Source organism: Syngnathoides biaculeatus, chromosome 8 (assembly GCF_019802595.1).
Source record: "Syngnathoides biaculeatus isolate LvHL_M chromosome 8, ASM1980259v1, whole genome shotgun sequence".
NCBI lineage: Eukaryota > Metazoa > Chordata > Actinopteri > Syngnathiformes > Syngnathidae > Syngnathoides > Syngnathoides biaculeatus.
In genome coordinates, this window is record NC_084647.1 from 4,471,317 (window position 1) to 4,494,412 (window position 23,096).

At 40.8% G+C, this 23,096-nt stretch overlaps 1 protein-coding gene across 1 annotated transcript in view; it reads right to left on the minus strand.

The window, feature by feature from the left end:
- Positions 1 to 235: 235 nt before the first annotated feature.
- The window catches only part of sorl1 (sortilin-related receptor, L(DLR class) A repeats containing), a 131,968-nt gene continuing 109,107 nt past the window's right edge, over positions 236 to 23,096 (minus strand). The window contains exons 35-48 of the mRNA XM_061826560.1: positions 21,816 to 21,985; positions 21,383 to 21,495; positions 19,414 to 19,518; positions 17,558 to 17,624; positions 17,361 to 17,443; positions 17,192 to 17,282; positions 14,984 to 15,177; positions 13,049 to 13,168; positions 12,690 to 12,854; positions 12,155 to 12,329; positions 10,496 to 10,602; positions 10,035 to 10,227; positions 6,011 to 6,223; positions 236 to 4,447 (exon numbers count right to left, since the gene is read on the minus strand). Of these exons, the coding sequence (XP_061682544.1) occupies positions 4,380 to 4,447; positions 6,011 to 6,223; positions 10,035 to 10,227; positions 10,496 to 10,602; positions 12,155 to 12,329; positions 12,690 to 12,854; positions 13,049 to 13,168; positions 14,984 to 15,177; positions 17,192 to 17,282; positions 17,361 to 17,443; positions 17,558 to 17,624; positions 19,414 to 19,518; positions 21,383 to 21,495; positions 21,816 to 21,985 (1,864 nt within the window). The 3' untranslated portion in view covers positions 236 to 4,379. The remainder of the gene's footprint in view (positions 4,448 to 6,010; positions 6,224 to 10,034; positions 10,228 to 10,495; positions 10,603 to 12,154; positions 12,330 to 12,689; positions 12,855 to 13,048; positions 13,169 to 14,983; positions 15,178 to 17,191; positions 17,283 to 17,360; positions 17,444 to 17,557; positions 17,625 to 19,413; positions 19,519 to 21,382; positions 21,496 to 21,815; positions 21,986 to 23,096) is intronic.

Genomic DNA, 23,096 nt, shown 5'->3' on the forward strand with positions numbered 1-23,096 from the left:
TGAACGTAGAACTGAACCGATCAGTAATGTGAATGGAGCCGAACTATGTTGGCTGAGGTCGTGTAGCATTTTCAATGAAATGCCAACCTCTCGGCTCTCCCTGCATCATCAGGTGATGACAGGCGAATGTTATTGTGACGTCTGCTGACTGACTATAATTGATATATTTAGAGAGACTTCCAAAAATATTTGAGAGTATAATTTTAGTCCTTTATTGTGAGGACAACAGTATGACTAAATGAGTAATGTTTGAGTCAAGATTAGAATTGGTCATTGGCAGTTAGAGGAAAAGTAAAGCACAAAATAAAATGTAGATCGAAAAAGGTTTTTTTGCCAGATTGTTTAAGTGTCACTCTTCAGTGACAAGCCAAGGTTAGTTATTTTTATTTAAGAAGAGACCCTCTTACCAATGAGGGCATCAATTATGGGACACATTTTCTACCAAATGTTCAGAGTGAAAGTGACACTAACATGGCATTTTTAAATTTATTTCAGCATAAGTGTTTTTTTTCAACACCACACACTGTTGAATAAACATCCTCTTCTTGCAACCTCTGAGATAAGCAGACATCAATATCAGTAAAGATGGCCAAGCCAAACAAAATTTTGACAAGAGTTGACAAAGACAGGTGGAGCGCAAATGTCCCAAAAAAATTACACTTTCTACATGAGCTTTAAAAAATGCTTAAAAGTGTCCCAGGTAGGCGACTGACAAAGGAGCAGTGATGTGACAAAACTGAACAAATGCCCAGGTAATAACAACATCATTAACTTTGTGACTGTTTTCCAACTAGATGCCTGATGTGTCTTATAAGGCATTATGTGGTCAAATGGAAACAAAAATTGTTAAAAATGTGTTTCCAAAGAGCAAACACAAAATCATCACCAGAAAAATCCAACTTAATACAAAGATAATAGAAAAAGCTTGGGGAAAAAAAAAAAAAAAAAAAAATCAAGCCAAAAAGCCCAAATCCAAAGCTCCAGCAAAGACCCAGACGATGATGGAAAGGTTTTGTTGGGCTGGAATTTGAATGCTGAGGTCTTTTTACACTAAAACTGGCAAACATGTAAAAGTCACAGATAATGATGGCAGAGTGAGATGAGTAAAAAAATACATTCATGAAAATGTCTTAAGAAGATCAAAAACAAAAACGAGTCAAAATTAAGCAGAAAATGGCTCGAGCCCAAAGAAAGGCTACATATAATATTTCAGTTAAAAGACTACCGTAGGTGACAAGTAGAACATTGGTGAGTTATTTTATTGGAACACGGACACATTTATGCATGTGCAACAATGAGCTTCAGGGACCTGAAAAGTTTTTAGAAAATCAGTTTGTACCTAATCGACTGGATATTGGTTTCAGGTCACGCTGACAAGTTTTGTTTTGACAAAGTGGGCTATATTTACGTTTTCTCAATTTCTATCACAAATATAAGACAGCACCGTAATCATGGCCTGACAATATTTCACACAATGGCAGGACTGTGATACTTTTAGGGAAGTGACTCAAATTGTGTGTTACTGACTTGGTTTCTGTTTTCATGTTTGTGATTCACGTCTATTTTAGTTTTCTTAAAAAAAATATATATATATTGACTTTAGCTTAAATTGAATATATTTTCTCTAACTGAGAAAAATGTGTATTATAGTTTTGTTTATTTTATGGAATATCCTTTTGAATCACTAAAATATCTCTAGAATAATGAAAATAACAAAGTAGCATAGTTAAAGAAAACAATATTTGAGTTTCCGAAAGGCTCTGGATGTTTTGGGGCTGTCTTAGTAGAGACAACTCTGCAACGTCGCGTGGACATTGGGGACAGTGCCTCTGGATTGGCGGACTGGGGTGGTGGTCCCCCTTTTGAAGAAGGGGGAAGGAGGGTATGTTCCAACTATCGGGGGCTCGCACTCCTCAGCATCCCTGGTAAGGTCTATTCAGGGGTGCTACAGAGGAGGGTCCATCGGGAAGTCGAATCTAAGATCCAGGAGGAGCAATGTGATTTTCGTTCTGGCTGTGAAACAGTAGATGAGCTCTACACCCTCCGCAGATTCCTCAAGGGTGCACGGGAGTTCGCCCAACCAGTCTACATATGTTTTGTGGACTTGGAGAAGGCGTTTGACCATGTCCCTTGGGAGTATGGGGTACCGTGCCCACTGATACGGACTGTTCGGTCCCTGTACGACCGCTGTCAGAGTTTGGTTCGCATTGCTGGAAATAAGTTGGACTCCTTTCTGGTGAGATTTGGACTCCACCAAGGCTGCCTGTTGTCACCGATTTTGTTCATAACTTTTATGGCTATAATTTCTCGGCACAGCCGAGGTGTAGATGGTGTCCAGTTTGGTGGCCTCGCCATCACATCTCTGCTCTTTGCAGATCATGTGGTTCTGTTGGCTTCATTAAGCAGTGATCTCCAACGCTCACTAGAGCAGTTCGAAGCCATGTGAAGCGGCTGGGATGGGAATCAGCACCTGGTGAGGGAAGAATGGAGCGGGAGATCGACAGATGGATCGGTACAGCGTCTGCAGTGATGCAGACTTTGTACGTTGTGGTGAAGAGGGAGCTAAGTCGAAAGGCGAAGCTCTGAATTTAAAAGTCAATCTACGTTCTTACCCTCACCTATGGCCAAGAGCTGTGGGACGTGACCGAAAGAACAAGATCCCGGATACAAGCGGACGAAATTAGTTTCCTCTGCAGGCTGTCTGGGCTCTCCCTTCGAGATAGGGTGAGAAGCTTGGTTATCTGGGAGGGGCTCAGTGTCGAGCCATGAGCCAGATGAGGTGGCTGGGGCACCTAATTCGGATACCTCCTGGAGGGCTCCCTGGTGAGGTGTTTCAGGCATGTCCCACCGGAAAGAGACCCTGGACACGCTGGAGAGGTTAGGTCTGGGAACACCTCAGGATCCCTCCGGAAGAGCTGTAAGAAGTGGCCGGGGAAAGGGAAGCCTGGGTATCCCTGCTGAAGCTATCCCCCCCGCAACCCGACCCAGAGAAGTGGTAGAAAATGGATGATGGAAAATTTTAGTTTCTGCCAAAATCTTTGCATACATCTTTATAGATCACCATGTCGTGAGTAAACAAATGTTAGTATATTGTTTGGTGTTCCAACTAGCTTGACAGAGGACTAATTGTTTGGTATGAGCTATGCAAAGTTAAAAAAAACTATCTAATTGAAAAGTCAGACAGTTTAGAATCTAATGAAGAGAAAATATCTTCACATCATCATAAATTAAGGACTTTTTTTTTTTCAAGCGATCCAAATAAAGCTGTGACCCATGTTGTACAATAGATGGATTACTATGATCCATGTGAAGTTTTGTCCAGGTTTCCTCTGAAGGGTTTATAGATTAAAGAAAAAAAATGTCCGAAGTGGTACAATAAATTCGATGGATGAATGAGCTTATTAAATTCACGTGAATGCTAATAACAGGTACAATCTGCAGTATATCAGCCGCCCACTGATCCAGTCCCACTTCAACAGCAGGTGGACAATGTGACCGAATCCGCGAGGATGCTGAGAGTACCCAACACAAATCCCTGAGAACTCCAAACACGGTGATTACATTTATGGCAAAAAAAAATCTAATTAAATTGTGAACGATTTTAAAAAGCAAAATATATATTTCACAAAATGATGCGGGTGCAGCATTAGAAAGATGTATTAAAAGCCAATATTTACAGATAGTGCTGACAAATTCAGGTGATGATCAATGTCCCCAAGTCTGGAACTATCAGATCGTTTTGGCACAGTTTCTCAACATACAAACAAGCAAATTGTGTTTTGGTGGTGGGGAAAAAATGATCTGTGTAACTAGGTAACCAGTCACGGGAGTGTTATATGGAATGCATGTAACATTCCACTTGCTCGCGAAAGACATAATTCAAAACCCACTGGTGATATGTGATTTACACCTGACTCTTCTGACTGTCTATCACTGGGCATAAAAGGTGGAAGCTGTTATATGAAGATACATTTGCAGTTTTGTATTCATAATATGTATGAAACCCACGTACTTAGTTTTATGTGTGCATTTCTATGTTGTTGTTTTGTTTGCATTCTATATGTAAGTCTCTGGATGCTTGAGTTGGCTTGAAGCGATGAACCACTCAAAAGGAGTCCACATCCTGGTCAACAAATGCTAAAGTCTTCATAGTACGCCTCAGTGTCCAACACATCCTCAAAGTCCTTTTTGACACGATATACATATAATTTTTTTTCTTATAAAAAATAAGTTATTCCGCATCCCAAAAAGTGCATTCTATCTTTGAAAAATATCTCTCGCTTCATGTTTTTTTTTTCCTAATTCAGTGGCTTCCTGTCAACAAGGTGCAGGGAGGAGACAAGAGAAGTCGATAAAAGGGCAAGGGTCTGCAGGTCGCGTTACGCAATAACCATGGGAACGTCGTCTGAGAAGCCGCTGATCATGGGTGCATCTTCGTCATCATCCACTGGGGAGGAAAGTCACACAATGGTCAAAACAAGAAAACATACAGTATGTGTTCTTATCCAGACTTGTTCTCCAGAAAAACCTATCAGGAGCGACGTAACAGAAGACTTTAATGACAATATCACTAAACTTCATACTGTACTTCAGATAAAACGGAACATTTAAAAAGTTTTCAACCGTGACGTTAGACCTGGCGTGTCCAAAGTACTGCCCGGGGGCCATTTGTTTCCCACCGTCCATGTTTTAGCAGCCCTCAACATATAGTAAAAATAACGTGTGACACAGCCTGTGGTCATTGCTGTCATGATCCTGCCGCTCCAGCCTGGGCTGGGGGGGTGTCCGCGGTTGCGCTGATTGGAACGTGCACACCTGCGCCTCATGCAGCCTGATTATGCTATGGATTTATATGACCGCGATGACAACTGGCCGGGCCAGTTCGTTTGATCTTCATGTCCCATTCGTGGGCTCCGGTATCCCTGATTGAAACTGTGTGTACCGACCTTCGTCCGTTCTCCGACCAACCTTGTAAGCCTGACTCCTTCGATACTTCTGCCTGCTTTGATTGTTCTCCCGTGTGCCGACTCCTGCTTGCCCGACGTCCCAACTACCGCTGCTGCGCCGGACTGCCTGTTCGATCCCCTACCTCTGCATACAATAAACGTGTCTCTTCTTGAACTACCTTGCGTCTTCCGAGTTCCTGCATTTGGGTCCTACTCTCGTTTCCGATGGGACGTGACAGAACGAACTGGCCCGGCCAGTTGTCATCGCGGTCATATAAATCCATAGCATAATCAGGCTGCATGAGGCGCAGGTGTGCACCTTCCAATCATCTCAACCGCGGACACCCGGATCATGACAATTGCACTCCTTAAAGGGGTACACTGGCAAATAATACAATAAATCTTTTTTTTTTTTTTTTAAATGTTATGCATAATTGTAAAGAACATTTACAAATATGTATTTTTATATTTATAAAGGCTTCATGAATAAAGATCTGTTTCAGATGCAAATCACAACATTTGCAAAATGATCAAATTTCTGTCAATGTCAAGGTCTAATTTGTGTAAGATCGCACTCTTGAATCAGGATTTATGGATTGTCAACTTCCTATTTAGGTTGCTCTTGTCCAGAATGTGGAGATGTGATCAAGCCATTGCTCAGTGCAGGGGCAAATCTAATCATGTGAGATACAGGAGGATGGGCCACCCTACAGTCCTCCAAAATCACAATCTATTCAATTTACCACCTTCAACAGAAACCCATGATGTGGCAGTTTTATCCCACAAAATCTATAACATTGACAATATAGAATTGCTTGATCAATTGTTTTTTCAATGTTGACTCAATTAAAAAAATGTCAATAAAAACAATGTCAAAGCAGTTTCTCATTTACATTGCCAACCTGGAGGCAAATTTAGGCTTGGGTGGTTTGTCCAAGGAGCCGGGATTTACACCGCCTACCCCTTGGGTAAGTGGACGACCTGCTCTACCAACTGAACCACACCTGCCCAATAACAATATTAATTATTATAATAATACAGTTAGAAACATTTGAACTTGTTACCTAGTTCATCCCCAGAGGAGAAGATGGCGGATCCAAGACGTGAGTTGTAGTGTGAGTTGGCGAAGGCAGTAAAATTGTTCTGTAGTCTACGGTGTCTGAGGTAGAGAACCACCAAGCCGCCACAAACTCCCAAGAGCAGCAGGAAGAGGACTGGAACCACGACTACAGCCATGTCCTGAGAGTTGCCTTCACCTGCGGAGGCCTCACTCGCTCCTAGAAACACAGAACAAGCTCATTTTAACAGATTAGTTTGTATGCATGACCGCTTCCAAGGTTTGCTTAGAACATTTGCAGAACTTGCTCTCAACAGTTAACATTTTTCAAAGATAGGTCAAATCAATGTATTGAAGATTTAAAAACAATAAATTAAAAGAGGAAAAAAAGGAATTTTTTAAGAGCATAAATTGGTCAAATCCTATTCAATCTGGACACAGTTTACTGTCATGTAAAACTAAATTTGATATGGATCGGATTCTGCACATTCTGCGGCAGAAGTAAAATTTTAGAGGTTCTGATGCTTCCTCTTCTCATTCAATTACGATGTAACTAGTTATTTCAGAATATTGCATTTTGCTTCCTTGGATCCAGAAGAAACTCCAGATCTGGATGAAACCTCCCCAATTATCTGACAAGTTCAAGTGGCTGTGCCTTGCCATAAATCTTAGCTTTTCTTTTAATGACAGAGTATTTGTGTCTTGGCATTCCTGATTTCTCCTTCTTTGCAGATTTTCAGAAACACATAGTCTCTGTTATACTCTGAGGAAAAAAATCTGTTTGAATGCATGCAAAAGCTCAATATAATATATGAGCTATCCATCTTGTGGCATCTTGGTGCCAGCAACTAAAGAGTTAAATGAAGTGAGCAGCTTCATGTGGTGCTTCGCCTCCATCTTGTGGCATCTTTTGACAATAAACCTTTCCAATGCAGACATGCAAACACCAAAGGCATGAAAAAGGTCCACGTCCATTTTCCAAGCTGCTTATCCTCACAAGAGTCACGGGGTTCCTGGAGCCTATCCAAGCTAACATCGGGTGAAGACCCCCACCCCCCACTCCCCCTTAAAAAAAAAAAAAAAGCTTTGTAGGGAGGGACTCCTGCAAAGAGATTAGGAATCTGCAATCTGGAAGATTGAAGATTACATCCATCCGTCCATTTACTTAGCCGCTTATCCTCACAAGGGCCGTGGAATTGCTGGAGCTTATCCCAGCTGTCATCAGGCAGAAGGAAGGGTACACCCTGAACTGGTTCCCAGCCAATCTTAGGGCACATGGAGACAGACAACAGTCGCACTAACAACCACACCTAGGGTCAATTTAGAGTGTCCAATTAATCTGAAAATTACAATAAGGCAGAAAAAAAAATCTTCATGCAGAAAATATTATTTACACTGCAAGTACATTTTAGTGTACAAATTTAAGACTCAAACTAACTTTCTCAACGGCTTTTTTTTTTTATTTTTGCTTCCAATTTGATCCAGGCCCATCACCCCCAGCACCTGATGCCTACTTGAAGCTGTGCCACATGAATAGCATCCTCTTCTTTAAACACTCTCATTCTGGAAAAGAATTGACTAAAAGAATTACATTTATAACCATTATCAAGTTTGAAGACTAATCCCAAATGCATTCTTTAGAAAAATATTAAGTACAATATTTTTTAGTTTTTATTGGCCATTTCTAAATTTGAAGTGAGTTCATTCTGTGTCGGGACATACAGTAATCCTTAACATCGCTCTGCCACATAATACATTTAAGTTCGTAAACTATTTTGATAATAATAGGCACGTTTCCTAATTAATCCAAAGCGTATTCCCAAATCAGCTTTTGTTGCCGATGTTACGTGTGCTTCGCGGATCTGCTGGGACCGCAACTTGGGCCACAACCTGCAGCGCCTAAATGAAAAAATACAAAAGACTACAGGAACAAATATGACACTGGCTGATCTGATGAGCAAAAATGTTGCTTAAAAGTAGGAGTAGCAAGAGAGTAAAAAGGACAATGTGAAAAAGTACTAATAGTAACTACAGATTCTCTTCAAACCAAAGCATTGACATCAATTAAAAAAAATTACAAAATACTGTAAAATCTTAATGTGCAAATTCTGATGTTGCTCTGTGTGTGTTTGCTCGTGTGTGTGTGCATGTGTGCGCGCGCAGTCAAAACTACAACAACACATGTGGGATTTACTGCATGGTGTTTTCTAATAATACTTTATATGTGAGCTGAAATATCCACATTTGTGCAGACAGTGTCAGACATATACTATAACAGATGAAAGTTGTTGTTATTGTTTTTATAAATAAGTAGCGTGCTGCTGAATTAAAGGTAATGACGACCCTCAAAGACATGTTAAATCGCCTTTAAAAGCCCACCTCCACTCCATGTAATATCCTGAATCAGATGCACCTGTGTAAGGTCGTTAGCTGCATAAAGAGCCTGTCCACCCCATACAATCAGTAATACTTGTAACATGGCCAAGACAAAAAAGCTGTCCAAGAAACTAAACATGAAGGTCAATCTCAATCGGGGTGGAGCCCCATGCATGATATCACCTCGTGGGGTCTCAATGATCCTTAGAAAGGTGAGGAATCAGCCCAGGACTACATGACAGGACTTGGTCAATGACCTGAAAAGTGCTGGGACAACCGTGTCCACTGTTGGTGATACACTAAGATGTCATGGTTTGAAATCATGCATGGCATGGAAGGTTCCCCTGCTTAAACCATCACATGTCAAGGCTTGTCTTAAGTTTGCCAATGACCATTTGGATGACACAAAAGAGTCATGGGATAAAGTTTTTTGGTCAGATGAGACCAAAATGGAACTTTTTGGTCATAATTCCACTGACCGTGTTTGGAGGAAGACGAACGATGAGTTACATCCCAAGAACACCATCCCTATTGTGAAGCATGGGGGTGGTAGCATCAGGCTTTGGGGGTGTTTTTCTGCACATGGGACAGGACGACTGCACTGTATGAAGGAGAGGATGACCGCGGCCGTGTATTGTCAGATTTTGGGGAACGACCTCTTTCCCTCAATCAGAGCATTAAAGATGGGTCGTGGGTGGGTCTTTCAACATGACAATGACCCGAAGCACACAGCCAGGAAAACCAAGGAGTGGCTCCGTAAGAAGCAAGATTCTGGTGTACCCTAGCCAGTCTCCAGATTTAAACCCAATAGAAAATCTTTGGAGGAAGCTGAAACTCTGTGTTTCCCAGCGACAGCCCAGAAGCCTGTCTGATCTAGAGAAGATCTGTGTGGAGGAGTGGGCCAAAATCCCTCCTGCAATATTTGCAAACCTGGTGAACAACTACAGGAAACGTTTGAACTCTGTAATTGCAAACAAATGCTACTGTACCAAATATTTACATTGGTTTTCTCAGGTGTTCAAATACTTATTTGCAGCTGTATCACACAAATGAATTAAAAAAAAAATCATACATTGTGATTTCTGGATTTTTGTTTTTAGATTATCTCTCCCACAGCGGACATGGACCTACGATGTAAATTTCAGAACCCCATGATTTCTAAGTGGGAGAACTTGCAATATAGCTAGGTGTTCAAATACTTATTTCTTGACTGTATAGCCTCTCATGCTGGTACTGTATAAGTAACAACATACTTTATGAGGCGGCACGGAGGTGCAGCTGTTCAATCCTGGACATCTGTGTGTGGAGTTTGCATGTTCTCCCCGTGTCTGTGTGTGTGTAACCTGGCTCCTGCCTGGGATAGGCTCCAGCACTCCTCCGACCATCGTGCGGCTAAGAAAATGGATGGATATATGATATATGATATATATATATATATATATATATGCGTAAGCACACAACACTTCCCGGTTACTATTTACGGCATTGTGCGCGTGGATGGCGACCCAGTCTTGGTCAATCGCAGGTCGGCTGTGATGATTTGAGAGTGCAATGGCGCGCAGGTACATAAGCGCCCGTCTAATCACAGTGACTGTACACCCATGGTTTTTTGCAAATAAATAGCAGAACTTCACAGTATTTGTGTTCTCCAGTACCTGCTCGAATTTGGTTATACAGCAGCAGTGCCGGCTCGCCACAGAGTTGGCCATTGAGCAAGCAGCGGGCCTGGACAGAGAACGTGTAGTTGTGTCCAACCTGCAGGCTGTTGATACGGAAGAAAGTCTCCGTTGTGTTTCCCAGAGTGGTCGTCTTGTTGGTCAAACTGTCGTACATATGCACCTCATACCCCTGGAGACAATTAATTAGCCTTACTGTAAAATTAAAAGACTATAGGACAGGGGTATGGAACTATGTCAAAATTATTTGATCGCAATTAACTCAATGGGTTTATTAAAAAAAGTTTGGACTCCAAATAAAATAAAGGTCTAACAGAACATAATGTAATAATAATTGTAATAATAATAATAATAATGTAATAATGTATTGTGTATTCTTTCAAAGCAATTATATTGAAAAATTCTACAAAAGTACAAAATGATGAAAGCTTCTTTCTCACCCTGCTCTCATTGAAAGTCTTCTCTTTGACTGCTAGGCTCTTCCAGATCAGGAATATGTGGTCATTCTCAGTTAGTATCTTCAAGGCCTCAGGAGCCTGAAGAGGAACTGCAACAGAAAGATAATAAAGTGTACAGTACAGTGAATGCAGTAGGATATCATACAGTGACTACCACACTGTTACTGATAATTGATCAATGAAAAGAAAAGAAAAACAAACACCCATGTAGCTATAGTATAGTACAGCAAGATAAGCGTGGATTTACCTAAAAACTCATCATGAAAGTATAAACTGGGGATGGCCAACTTTGATGTTCATGAACATTATGTTTTTGTCTAGTGCTGTCATGTGATTAAAAAAATGAGCGATGAAGTCATTATGATCTGTAATTAACTGATGCAATTAAATCTCACCAAACAACAGCAGAGAAAAGCTCTCAGTTTAAATGATTGATGTGGGAGATCTAAAGGTTGACATATACAACCTGACAAAGTAGCCAAAAGAAGTCTTTTGTTTTTAAAAGATTTAAGAGATAGAGTGTTTTCTTTTTGCATTCTACTGCATCTGAGACTAGTCCTAAGTGCTGCCTAGAAATTTGAGTTTCAACCACCAGGAGAAATATCGCTGTTTTCTGTTGTCAGGCTCCACATAATAAAGTAAAAGTAAAAACAATAAAAAAATGAAGTAAAAAAATAAAATACAAAATTTTAAAAATGAAAAAAATCAGGTCCCAAGTGCTGAAGTTAACATATTTTTAAGTAATATACAAGGATCAACGACTGAACTTTTCCTCGGTTTTAGAGCATATATGTAAGATATCAGTTACATTGCTGTAAGTTAGTGCATCAAAAAGGTAATGTTGGTCTCAGACTTACTCATCTGCGAAGTGTTCTAAAATTTAGGCTTAGACTTTACCTGTGCAGACATGACGTTGTAGGCCAAAATTGCTAAGTATGGTAGCAAATCAACCAAATTGTGAAACTCCACAGATCATACGAGGCACGTTCTCTGTTGTGTCATGTAACGTAAGCATACTGTTCAGCCTGTTGTTGCCTCTATTCTATTTTAAATTGTCATTTAAATTTTAAATTACATGTCTGTTCTTGGTATTGGATTTTATCAAATAAATTTCCTCCAAAAATGCAACTTATACTCTAGTGCGACTTATATTTGTTTTTTTTCTCATTTTTATGGATTTTATGGCTGGTGTGACTTGTGCTCCAGAGCGACGTATAGTCCGGAAAATACGGTAACTTGTTTTGAAGTTAGAAACAAGCAACTGCTATTGATAATTTGATTACTTTTTTATGTGTGTTACTGTGGCGGAGATCTGCAGTGTTCAAATGTTATCTTAGTTGTACATGAAAGATGAGAGGAAGAGGGGGAAATATGACAAAGTGCCTCAGCAACAAAGGGTGCACTTGACCACTACTGAGGACACCCCTAACTCAGCACGTGGTACAGAGCAGGTAAATTCGACCAAATTCGTAACTGCTGAGAGATTTTCAGAACGAGTGTGGCCAATGTTCACTGCCACTCCATCCAACCAAACCACATGTAAAGCACTAACATACACCACGTACACGTGCTGCAGATTAGAGAATACTCTCAACCAAAAGGTGGTGGCTACTGAGCAATCCAATTTGTTGATCTGTGTACCTGTGCTCAGAGTGTCGCTGGCTTCCTTGCTCATGTTGAGGAGACGGACTGAGATGCTGTAGCGTCCTGCGGGCTCCAGGCCTTTTAGCTTGTACTCCACTGTGTTGTTCTGGGTAGTTACTTTGTAGTCACGCTCCACTTTGCGGATTGCATCCCACACATGGAGTGCATATGTCTAAACAGAAAGACAAGAGACAGGTGTTGATAATTTTTATGTTGTGGTTTGGTTCAGGGATGTCCTGATCTTTAACAGTTAAATATATGACGTAGAGCTCTTACAAGGAGAATTAGTACAACCCTGCAAATATTTAGAGCAGTGATTCTCAGAGTGTGCTATGAATACCACTGGTGGTACGCTGGCTTCATCAGGCTCTGTCGTCTATCGCTAACCTACAGCAATACATTTGCAAAGTCAAAATTACAGTAAATGTTTTAAAATACTACCAGGCCATAAATATAAACCTATCAAATGAAAAACTGTGACATTTACAATGTGTACCCCGTAATCATGATTGCATAAAAAGATGAGTTATACCAAAGGTTTGTCTGGCGTGTCATATGGCGGCTGCCACTTAAGTGTAGCCTCTGTCTTGTCTATTTGCACACGGTGGAGATTCCTGGGTGGTAGTCGTTCATTGGGAATCATTTTGACCACAACATGCTCAGATGGAGGACCCAAAAAGGGAGAGACAGCCCGCACCTAAAGTCAAAGAAAACCAAAATACAAAGATCTAAATGGCTCAATAATTCTCAGCCTAGTAAGCGTGTGGTACAAATAATCAATGAAAATAAAAACGAGCAAATGTGTACCTTTGATTAATGCACAGATTAAAGAATTAAACCAACATGAAACAATATGGAAGGCAAAGACCAGCCTGTCTGTGGGAGACTCACCAGAAACAGATATTGCTCGTCACTCTCCACAATGACAGTGAGATTGATGAGAGCAGTGTTGACCTGACGAGGTCTATGGTACAAATCCAGGAAAGATGTAGCATAAAATACCCCATACACCTACAAATGAAAATATAAACCATTACAATTAGACTTTATGTCGATTTTAATGGCCTGTTTGGAATCAGATGAGAATTGACATTTTATACTAATCGGCTGATCGTTCTTTTATGTCATAATTGGCTGATCCAATCAATGATGTCATTGATCAGCTCCGGAAAAGACATTTACTCCACGTCACCGTCATGCATAGAATATCTGAATCCGAAAGCAAGTTTATTTTTATGTAGGAGTATTTATATATACATTCTTTTGTGATTTTGACGTATTACTGTACATATCTAACTGCCAATCAAGTTAAAAAATAAATAAATAAAATCGGTGGCATGGGAGAGAGAAGACGGGTGAGACAGACGACAGGTAATGCTCGGCTCAGATTACATAAATTTGTTCTTTCACGATTGCAGTATGTCAGACTACTGCAATAAAATCTTGAATTGTGATACCACTACGTCTCATTTTTTACAATCATTGGGTTATATCTGATCAACTCAAATGTGACCGGATATACTTGTTACTGTGGGGATGACAGTACGAGAGGATTGTGCTGAATGTATTATAGGAAGAAAATGGGGGGGGGGGGGGGGCGTGTGTTAGTGGTCACTGGTGCTCAGGACAGGGGAGAATGCTCATGCTCGCTGTATAGTCATGTACTTTTAATACGATACAGCTTGAAAACAGGCAACAAAATGATATGTAACCTAGAAATCTAATGTTAGGGTAAGTTGTTGGAAAAAAAAACGAAACTGTACCATCATTGCCAGATTACCGTACTAGCAACCATTATTGCTCCGTGACTGTTTCCGTAATGTCTTTATGTCTCAAAAGTATTGCCCATCAATTGACTGTCTCTTGTCATACTCGACATGCATGTCATACTGGAGCACCTCTAACTACCAGAGACAAATTCCTTTGTGTGCTTTTGACATAGCAGTACTTGGTAAAATAAAGATAATTCTGATTCTGCTGTATTCTCGCTGTAAACCCGCTGATCGGTGATTGGCCTCAAAAATCCTGATCGTATAAAGCCTCCCATCTTTAAATTTTAAGTCTAAAATATCAAGCCAGGATTGCGAAAAATAAAATAAGGCAAAAATACTTGGACAATATTAAAAAGGGCACAGTGAAAAAATAATTACTCAAGTAATGAGAAAGTAGCACAAAGAATTAAAACAAAACAACATTCCCAGTTCACTCCATGGTGTTTTCTCAAGTTACAAGCGATGTGAAATTTCCACGTCTGGCTAGACATGCCAGACAAATACAACAATACATGCAAGCTGTTGTTTTTGTTCCTGTATATATAAACAAGAGGAGAGCGCCATTGCCTTCATGGTAACGATGACATTCTCAAAATGGTTGCCAATTAGGCATGACAATCAGCCTTTTTTAGTGTTAGTATAAGACCTTGTGTGAGGTCATGTGACTTTGTCGTTGAAACAAGATGGCGTAATCTGCGCCCCTCGTCTACGAAATAGTTAAGCAATAATTGATAAATGAAGGCAGCGAGTAACATTTTGATCAGTTACAGTAAAAGTAAAGAGTAAAATTAGAAGAGTAAAGTACCATGACCACGAGCCTATGGAGATGGTGACCCCACCACCCAGGAAAACCTTATCGGGTTGATACAATTCACGTAAATGTCCTATTTTGAGTCCAAAATGGTGAACTTCGCCAACTGACTTTCATATATGTTTTTCAGTTCTCAATATGTTGTGATTCATGTGGAATGTAAATATTAATCGCTGTTGTTGTAATTTGGTGATGGTACTCCATCATACTGTGAAGACTTTCTAAAATTTTGTAAAGTTGTACCTCTGCAGATGGCCCAGTAGTGATGGTCCAGCTGCAGTCCACAGCAGTTTGGTTGAGGGGCCGGGCTTTGAGGAGGGGGTGTTCTGGTTGTATGCCAGTCGTCTGATGACGAGACAAGGCTGTGGCACTGTCACCTATATCAGTGTGAGCCCACACAGCCACTTCATACAATGTCCCTGCTGTCAGGTTCATCGCTGAAGTTAGACAAAGAAAACATTAAATGCAATAACTATTTCAACTTATCACAAAATTTATATCACATCACAATACAAAGTTTTCATAGTGCAATAATTCTCAACCACTGTGCTGTTTCCCTTAACTGGCCTGAAAATGGTTACACTCTGTGTCCAAGTAATGCATATCAACAACATTTAACTAAACAGGCCCAGACTCAGAACCTAACAAAAAATCTGTGTACATATTGTAAGTCTGTGTCGATGTGTGCGTCCGCTGATCACAACCTTGGCGCCGGCGCGCCGTGTCCGTCGATCACGGCTTCGGCGCGCCGCGTCTGCTGAACATGGCTTCAATTGGTTTGGCTCATTGCGACGCCAAGGTGAGGTGCCTCATCGCGGTCCCAAGCTGGGCCACTTTACAGCATGTTTGTTGCTTGCGGCTGAGTACACTACATACTGTCATGCATGCTGTCGGGGAGTCTGTTGGTAGTTAGAAGTGATCCGCATATCATCTAAATACAGCTCGAAATGATAGGGTAATATTGCCTGGGTCACTTCACTCGATTGTGAGATGTTTTCTTCTTCGAAAAGAGCTTCCGTGTCAGAAGGGGCGTCGGAAAAATCCGAAAATCTCCGTTGTTCTTCTCCCATAACAGGTGCCACTACCTGTTTTCAATGGCAAATGAACGAGTGTGACATCTGCTGATGATGTTGCAGGCAATATGGCTACCACTTGGATGTCGAGTGAGACTTCCGCAACTTTGTGCATGGATGACATGCTCTCCGCTCATATTTATTTTTTTGTATGGACATTGAAGTGAATAATATTACATGTATTTTTCATTACAATATCTATTTTAGAATATTTATAGGCATGACAGTGGCCCTTTAAGTTGTGATTATGGTTGGGCATAGAGAATCAAGAACCGATTGGAACTGGGACAAATGTTCCAGTTCTCCTGGAATCATTCAAATTAAAACATTTTGGTTTCCAGTTTTGAAGCCCCTTTTTCCAGTGCCGAAAAAGTGGTGAAAACTAATGAAGAAGAACACGCACAAAGAGGTGCTTGTGCCCAACAGTGGTGGCGGAGAACAAAAGTGTGTTTTAACTTTGTTAAAACTAATGACCAGTCGCCGCATTGCAATACCTGTAATAAGATTACGTTGCATAAAAGAGGCTTTCACGAAGTGTAGCGTCTGATGTGCTCGGAGCCTCAGCCTACACCGTGTGGAGCTTTACTGAAGTCAGCTCTCAGTCAATTGGGTAAGTGAAATAATAAAATATGTGTATGCTGAGACAGCCAGCGTGGTAAATGTACTTTTGCACTGATGGTATTTAGCATTTATTTTAGTCTTCAAACCAATATAAGAGCCAATGACAGAAAAAAAAATTAACAGAGTTAAAACGTCACTAATAACTTTACATCACAATGAATTGGTAAAAATTCACAGACGTCTCATAGTATCATAAAGAAACTATGTGGATGAAGAAATCAATCAACATCCTATAGCATTTAGTGCACTCCATTTTAAAATAAATAAATCACTGGTGCCATTGGAAGTTAGTTTTTGTGCCAACATGCTGAGTTCCGGTAGTTAAAACTCGCACATATACCTATGTGTGTATTTCATTTATTTATATAAAGTGTGTGTGTGTGTGTGTATTTCATTTATTTATATAAAGTGTGTGTGTGTATATATTTTTAACTTTTAGTCAAAAGAATTAAGAAATGTATTATTTAGATTAGTTCCACAAACATTGCCTTTTAGTTCGTCATTTGATATTGACACTGGTTATAAAGAACGCTGAGTCAAATGTTCATGATGAATGTTCACAATTTAGACACCCTTTATTTAAATCATGCAAACTTTTTTTTTGCCCAGCCCCCTAAATAATCTGAATCAAGAACTCTTTGGAACTGGAATCGAAATTGGGACCGGAGTCACTCAAAATCAAACAATCATCAGCCCTAACTTTGGTCATAAAATATTTGCTTTGCCTCAAAGGTTTAGAAACACCGCCATAGAGTACCTGTGAAGATCTTTCCTTTGACTGTGTAATTCTTGCTCTCCTTCATGTGAGAGTCAAACTGCCAAGACAGAATAACGACGTACTGTTGCACCTAAAACACAGATACGCCTTAGTTATTGTGGGTAGTATTTGCTTCTTTTACAAAAAAGTCAGCTCATGATGCACCTACTTCATACTGAGAATTGAGGCTGAATGAAAGGCTCATGGACTCTGCAGTGATGCTGTCAACGATCACTGAAGGAGGAGGAATAGCTGCTCCAGAGTAAATGGATTAAATGTATAAAGTCAGCAAACTATGTCTACATCATCCTACAGCGGCAGAATCGATGAAACATTTCGAAATAATGGGAATGGAACCAACCTCACCTTTTAAAGGAGTGAATGATTTTACTTCAGTCCAGTTTCCCAGACCTCGACTGGTCACAGCTGCCACCTGAGAGAAACAATGGCAAAAAATTGTATGTTAGTGACTCTTGACCCTTAGGAAACCGTTACAATACAACCTAAAAAAAATACTTAGCTCTCTAAGTACTAAGTTACTCTTAGTACTAAGTACATGCGATGGGTCTGATAACGCTGAAACCTCGGCGCATGCGTTGGGGGAAACAAGGTAACACCTTGTGTCGCTGTGGGTATCAATTTAAGGAAAACTATGTGACCGACATAGCTCCTGTTTCGTTTGGTTGTGCAAGAGTCAAATTGCATTTGTGAGGGAGACGATGTGTCGATATATTTGTGGGTTTTGTTGGATGGAGAGAGTTTGCATTCCTAGCTTTGAGTTTGTTATTGGATGAGTACAAAAATACACATGAGTACAAATCGTAGAGGAGACAGTGCATTTGCTTGCTCCATTGAATGAAGCGACAATGGAGAAGTGTCAGGGGGGAAAAAAAAAAAAAAGCGTGTCTGGATCAAAGGTAACCCCACTGCTTAAAATGTGGCATCACTGAATGCAGAAAGCATTTACATATGACCATAGAAACAGCAGTTAATCTTGTGGAAAACCTTAAAACAAGACTGCTAGAAACTGTGCACTCTGGAATAATTCAGCGTAATGACAATATCAACACAGTTGGACCCTTGGTTCAGGATGATGGGATTCTCAAGTGCATCAAAACCCAATGATGCAATAAAATGGCTCACAGTGGAGTGTGCGGCAGAAATGAGAAACGCTGAGGTGACACAAATGGAAGATGCCCAAGCTGAACCTTCAACGCAACCATTTGTTCCCAGTTCAGGTGTGTCATATGTCTTATTTCTTCTTTTTGTTTTTTGTATTTTGCAGATCACTCCATGTGATTACAATGAATTCGGAAAAAAAAGATGCATTATATTTTCCCTGGTATGACAGCCTGTGGGAGCTGCTGTACATGGAAGTCAAGGAGAGCAGAGCCAATTCTAATGTCACTGCTGATGCCAGTATCAAGGTACAAAGATACATCTCTGAGGCGAACGCACCAAGATCACAGAATATTTTACCCTACATTATACAAACTTGCAATGAAATTTCTATTAACTCCATCGTCATCAGTGCACTTTGAACGACTGTTCTCAAAAACGTGAGAAATTATTTATTATATTAAAGCAGCTGTTAATAAAAATGTGTGAATGACATTTTTATTTACCGTAGTCTTGTTTCGAGTCTTTATTGAAGTTGTATGCAATGACTTTTAAAATCCAAAAGATTTAACAACAGCACAGTTTCAGCACAGTGTCGACACAAGTTTGGAAAATGTGCCTTACACCCAAAGAGGCCTCATCTGCCCATCATTACTAGGTACTAAGTTCTAAGTACCATCATGACCAACAAACTACTATAGAGGTGTAGGCCATCAAAAACAAGGCGGAGGTTGTATTCCTAAAATGCACATTTTAATTGTCTAAGTGTAGTTGAATTGTTTTTTGTATGGCTATCTCCATCTCACTTGCTCTCTTTCTCTCTCTCTCTCTCTCACACACACACACACACACACACACAACACACACACACACACACACACACACACACACACCACACACACACACACCACACACACACACACAAACACGTTTTTGTGATGTGGGAGGAAACTGGAGTGCCCGGAGAAAACCCATGCAGGCACGGGGAGAACATTTAAACTCCACACAGGGGAGGGCTAGGATTGAACCAATGCTCACAATTCCAACACGTTCCATTACATATACATAAAATACTATACAATATGGTATTCAGTCTGGCTTACCCTGAATTTGTACTGAGTGTCTGGCTGCAGCTCCTTCACCTCTGTGGTGTTTGTGGTACTTCTCTGTGACGTCCACTCAATAGCTGTTTGTTCACTGTACTCAACCTGAGAAGCAGGACATATAAACAGGCATGTATCTTTAAACCTTTATAACCCAGACCCATCCCAGACAGAGAGTTGTGATTTGTGCAGATTTCAATTGACATTTTGTCGAAGGAAAGAGGGGTGATGAAGAAGTGATGGGTAAGTACGGCATTCAGCAAAGGAACTTTGAGGGGCAGATGGTGGTGGACTTCACGGTAGCGGGCAGGAAGATTAAGAAGACAAAGGTAGCGATGGAAATATGTTGACTGGTGCCAGTAGTGTGCGAAGAAGATGGAAAGAGTACTTTGAGAAGTTAATGAATGAAGAAAATGGGAGAGAAGGTAGAGTAGAACAGGCAAGCGTGACTGGGAAATGACAATGATTAGTAAGGGAGAAATTAAAAAGGCACTGAACAGAATGAAAAATGGAAAGAGTTGGACCCGATGACATACCAGTGGAAGTATGGAAGCAATTTGGAGAGGTGGCTGTGGAGTTTTTGACCAACTTATTCAATAGAATAAGAGCAGGAGAAAAGATGGCAGAAGAATGGAGGAAAAGTGTGCTTGTCCCCATTTGTAAGAATAAAGCCATGTTCAGAACTGTGGAAACTACAGAGGAATAAAGATGATGAGCCACACAATGAAGTTATCGGAAAGAGTAGTGGAGGCTCGACTCGGGACGGAACTAAGTATCTGCCAGCAACAGTATGGTTTCATGCCTAGAAAGAGTACCATTGATGCATTGTTTGCCTTGAGGATGCCCATGGAAAAGTACAGAGGTCACTTTGTAGACCTAGAGAAAGCCTATGACAGAGTACCAAGAGAGGAACTGTGGTACTGCATGTGCTAGTCTGGTGTGGCGGAGAAATATGTTAGAGTGGTACAGGACATGTAGGAGGGCAGCAGAACAGCAGTGAGATGTGCTGTAGGTGTGTCAAGAATTTGAGGTGGAGGTGGGACTGCATCAGGGTTCCACGCTGAGCCCCTTCCTGTTCGCGGTTAGGCGGAGGAATAATTAGAAAGATGGAGGCAAGCACTGGAAAGGAGAGGAATGAAGATTAGCCGGAGTAAAACAGAATATATGTTCATGAATGTGAGGGGCAGAGGAGAAGTAGTGAAGCTCCAGGTAGAAGAGATAGCGAGGGTGGACGACTTCAACAATGGGGTCAACAACACAGAGCAATGGTGAGTGTGGTAAGGAAGCGAAGAATCGGGTCCAAGCGAAATGGAACAGCTGGCGGAAGGTGTCTGGTGTTCTATGTGACAGAAGAGTCTCCGCTAGGATGAAGGGCAAAGTTTATAAAACAGTGGTGAGGTCGCCCATGATGTACGGATTAGAGACGGTGGCACTGAAGAAACAACAGGAAGCAGAATTGGAGGTCGCAGAACTGAAGATCTTGAGGTTCTCGCTCGGAGAGGACAGGTTGGATAGGATTAGAAAAGAGCTTATTAGAGGGACAGCCAAAGTTGGATGTTTTGGAGACAAGGTTAGGGAGAGCAGAGGCGAGAGAGTATGTTGGTAGAAGGGTTCTGAGGATGTAGCTGCCAGGCAAAACAGCAAGAGGAAGACCAACGAAAAGGTTGATGGATGTTGTGAGGGAGGGGACATGAGAACAATGGGTTTTAAACAGGAAAATGCACGAGATAGGCTTAAATGGAAAAATATGACACGCTGTGGCGACCCCTCACGGGACAAGCCGAAACAAAAAGAAGAATGTATGTTACATGTGTGGAAGTCGCATGACCCATCCCAATATAATAAAAAAAATTTGGGATGGCAACAATGTTTTTTTTTTTTTTTTTTTTACTCTGAATGACTTCACTAATTTCTTTAGCTCTTGTACTTTTCATAATCTTGAAGATTAAAAAAAAAAAAAAAAACTTACAATGTACTCTCGAATGAGGCCATTTCCTTTGTCAGGGGGATTCCAGGAAACATTTACTGACCCATCCTTTATATTACCACAAGACAGATGCAGGTTCGTAGGAGGCTCAGGCACTGCAAAATATATGCAAATATTTTGTTGAATACATTGCAAGTTTGTTTGTAAATTGAAAATGTTGGAATGGACATTTAGAGCACAATTCTACCCTTCTATTCAGGGATAAAGAGAGTTTCATCTGATTGTTTTTTTAGAATTATAAGATCAAACAAGCAGGAAGGTAAGGAAAATAATATGACAGTATGATATAAAAACTGAGAAAGAGCAACAGTGAAACATCGGACAGGCTATTACAAATGTCCTTAGCCTAAAAACAGGATTGTTATCCCTGATTTCTAACACAAAATCAGATCAAATCTAAATCATAAAGACTCACATCCTTCTGGCGTTCTCACTACAACCATCTCATTGGTCTTGTGCAGCTTGCTGAGACACTGAGTGAGCACTTTGACTTGATAGGTGGTGTCTGGGCTTAGGAGTTTTAGTTTGTAGCTGGTCTTGTTACTGTGAGTATCCATGGTGATCCATTGCTGAGTGCCGACAAGCCTAATGCATATCAAAATAATGTTGGAGACTATAAGGCACACATAGAAGTCTTACATTTTTTCCAAAATGGATGGGGCACCTTATAATGCGAAACGCCTTATATATGCACTGACATCCAAAATCTGTCACTGACTGGGAACCTTTCCTGCCGACACGCTACTTATATCGAGGAAAGGTGGACATGTGAGAAGACAGCATGCAGAGATACATAAAGGCACGCCACCAAGAAGGTATATAATGCCGGTACAGTGAAGAAAATAGGTATTTGAACACCCTGCTATATTGCTTAAGTTTTCCCACTTGGAAATCATGGGGGATCTGAAATTTTCATTGTAGTTTTCATCTGTTGCTGAGAAACACAGAGTTTCAGCTGCCTCCAAAGATTTTCGATTGGGTTTAGGTCTGGAGACTGGCTATGCCGCTCCAGAACCTTGATATTCTCCTTACGGACCCACTCCTTGGTTTTCCTGGCTGTGTGCTTCAGGTCACTGTCATGTTGAAAGACCCAGCCACGACTGAGGGAAGGAAGTTCCCCAAAATCTTATAATACATGGCCGCGGTTATCCTCTCCTTAATACAGTGCAGTCATCCTGTCCCATGATGCTACCACCCTCACGCTTCACAGTAAGGATGGAGTTCTTGAGATGGAACTCATCATTTGCCTTCCTCCAAACATGGTTAGTGGAATTATGACCAAAAAGTTTAATTTTGGTCTCATATGACCACAAAACATTCTCCCATGACTCCTCTGTATCATCCAATTGGTCATTGGCAAACTCAAGACGCTCCTTAACATGTGCTGGTTTAACCAGGGAAACAAACCATGACGACTTAGTGTATTACCAACAGTCACCTTGGAAACGGTGGTCCCAGCTCTTTTCAGATCATTGACCAAGTCCTGTCGTGTAGTCCTGGGCTGTTTCCTCACCTTTCTAAGGATCATTGAGGAGGCTCCACTCCGATTGAGATTGAGTGTCATGTTTAGCTTCTTCCATTTTCTAATGATTGCTCCAACAGTGGACCTTTTTTCACCAAGCTGCTTGGCAATTTTTCCATAGCCCTTTCCAGCCGTGTGGAGTTGTACAAATTTATCCCTGGTGTCTTTGGAGAG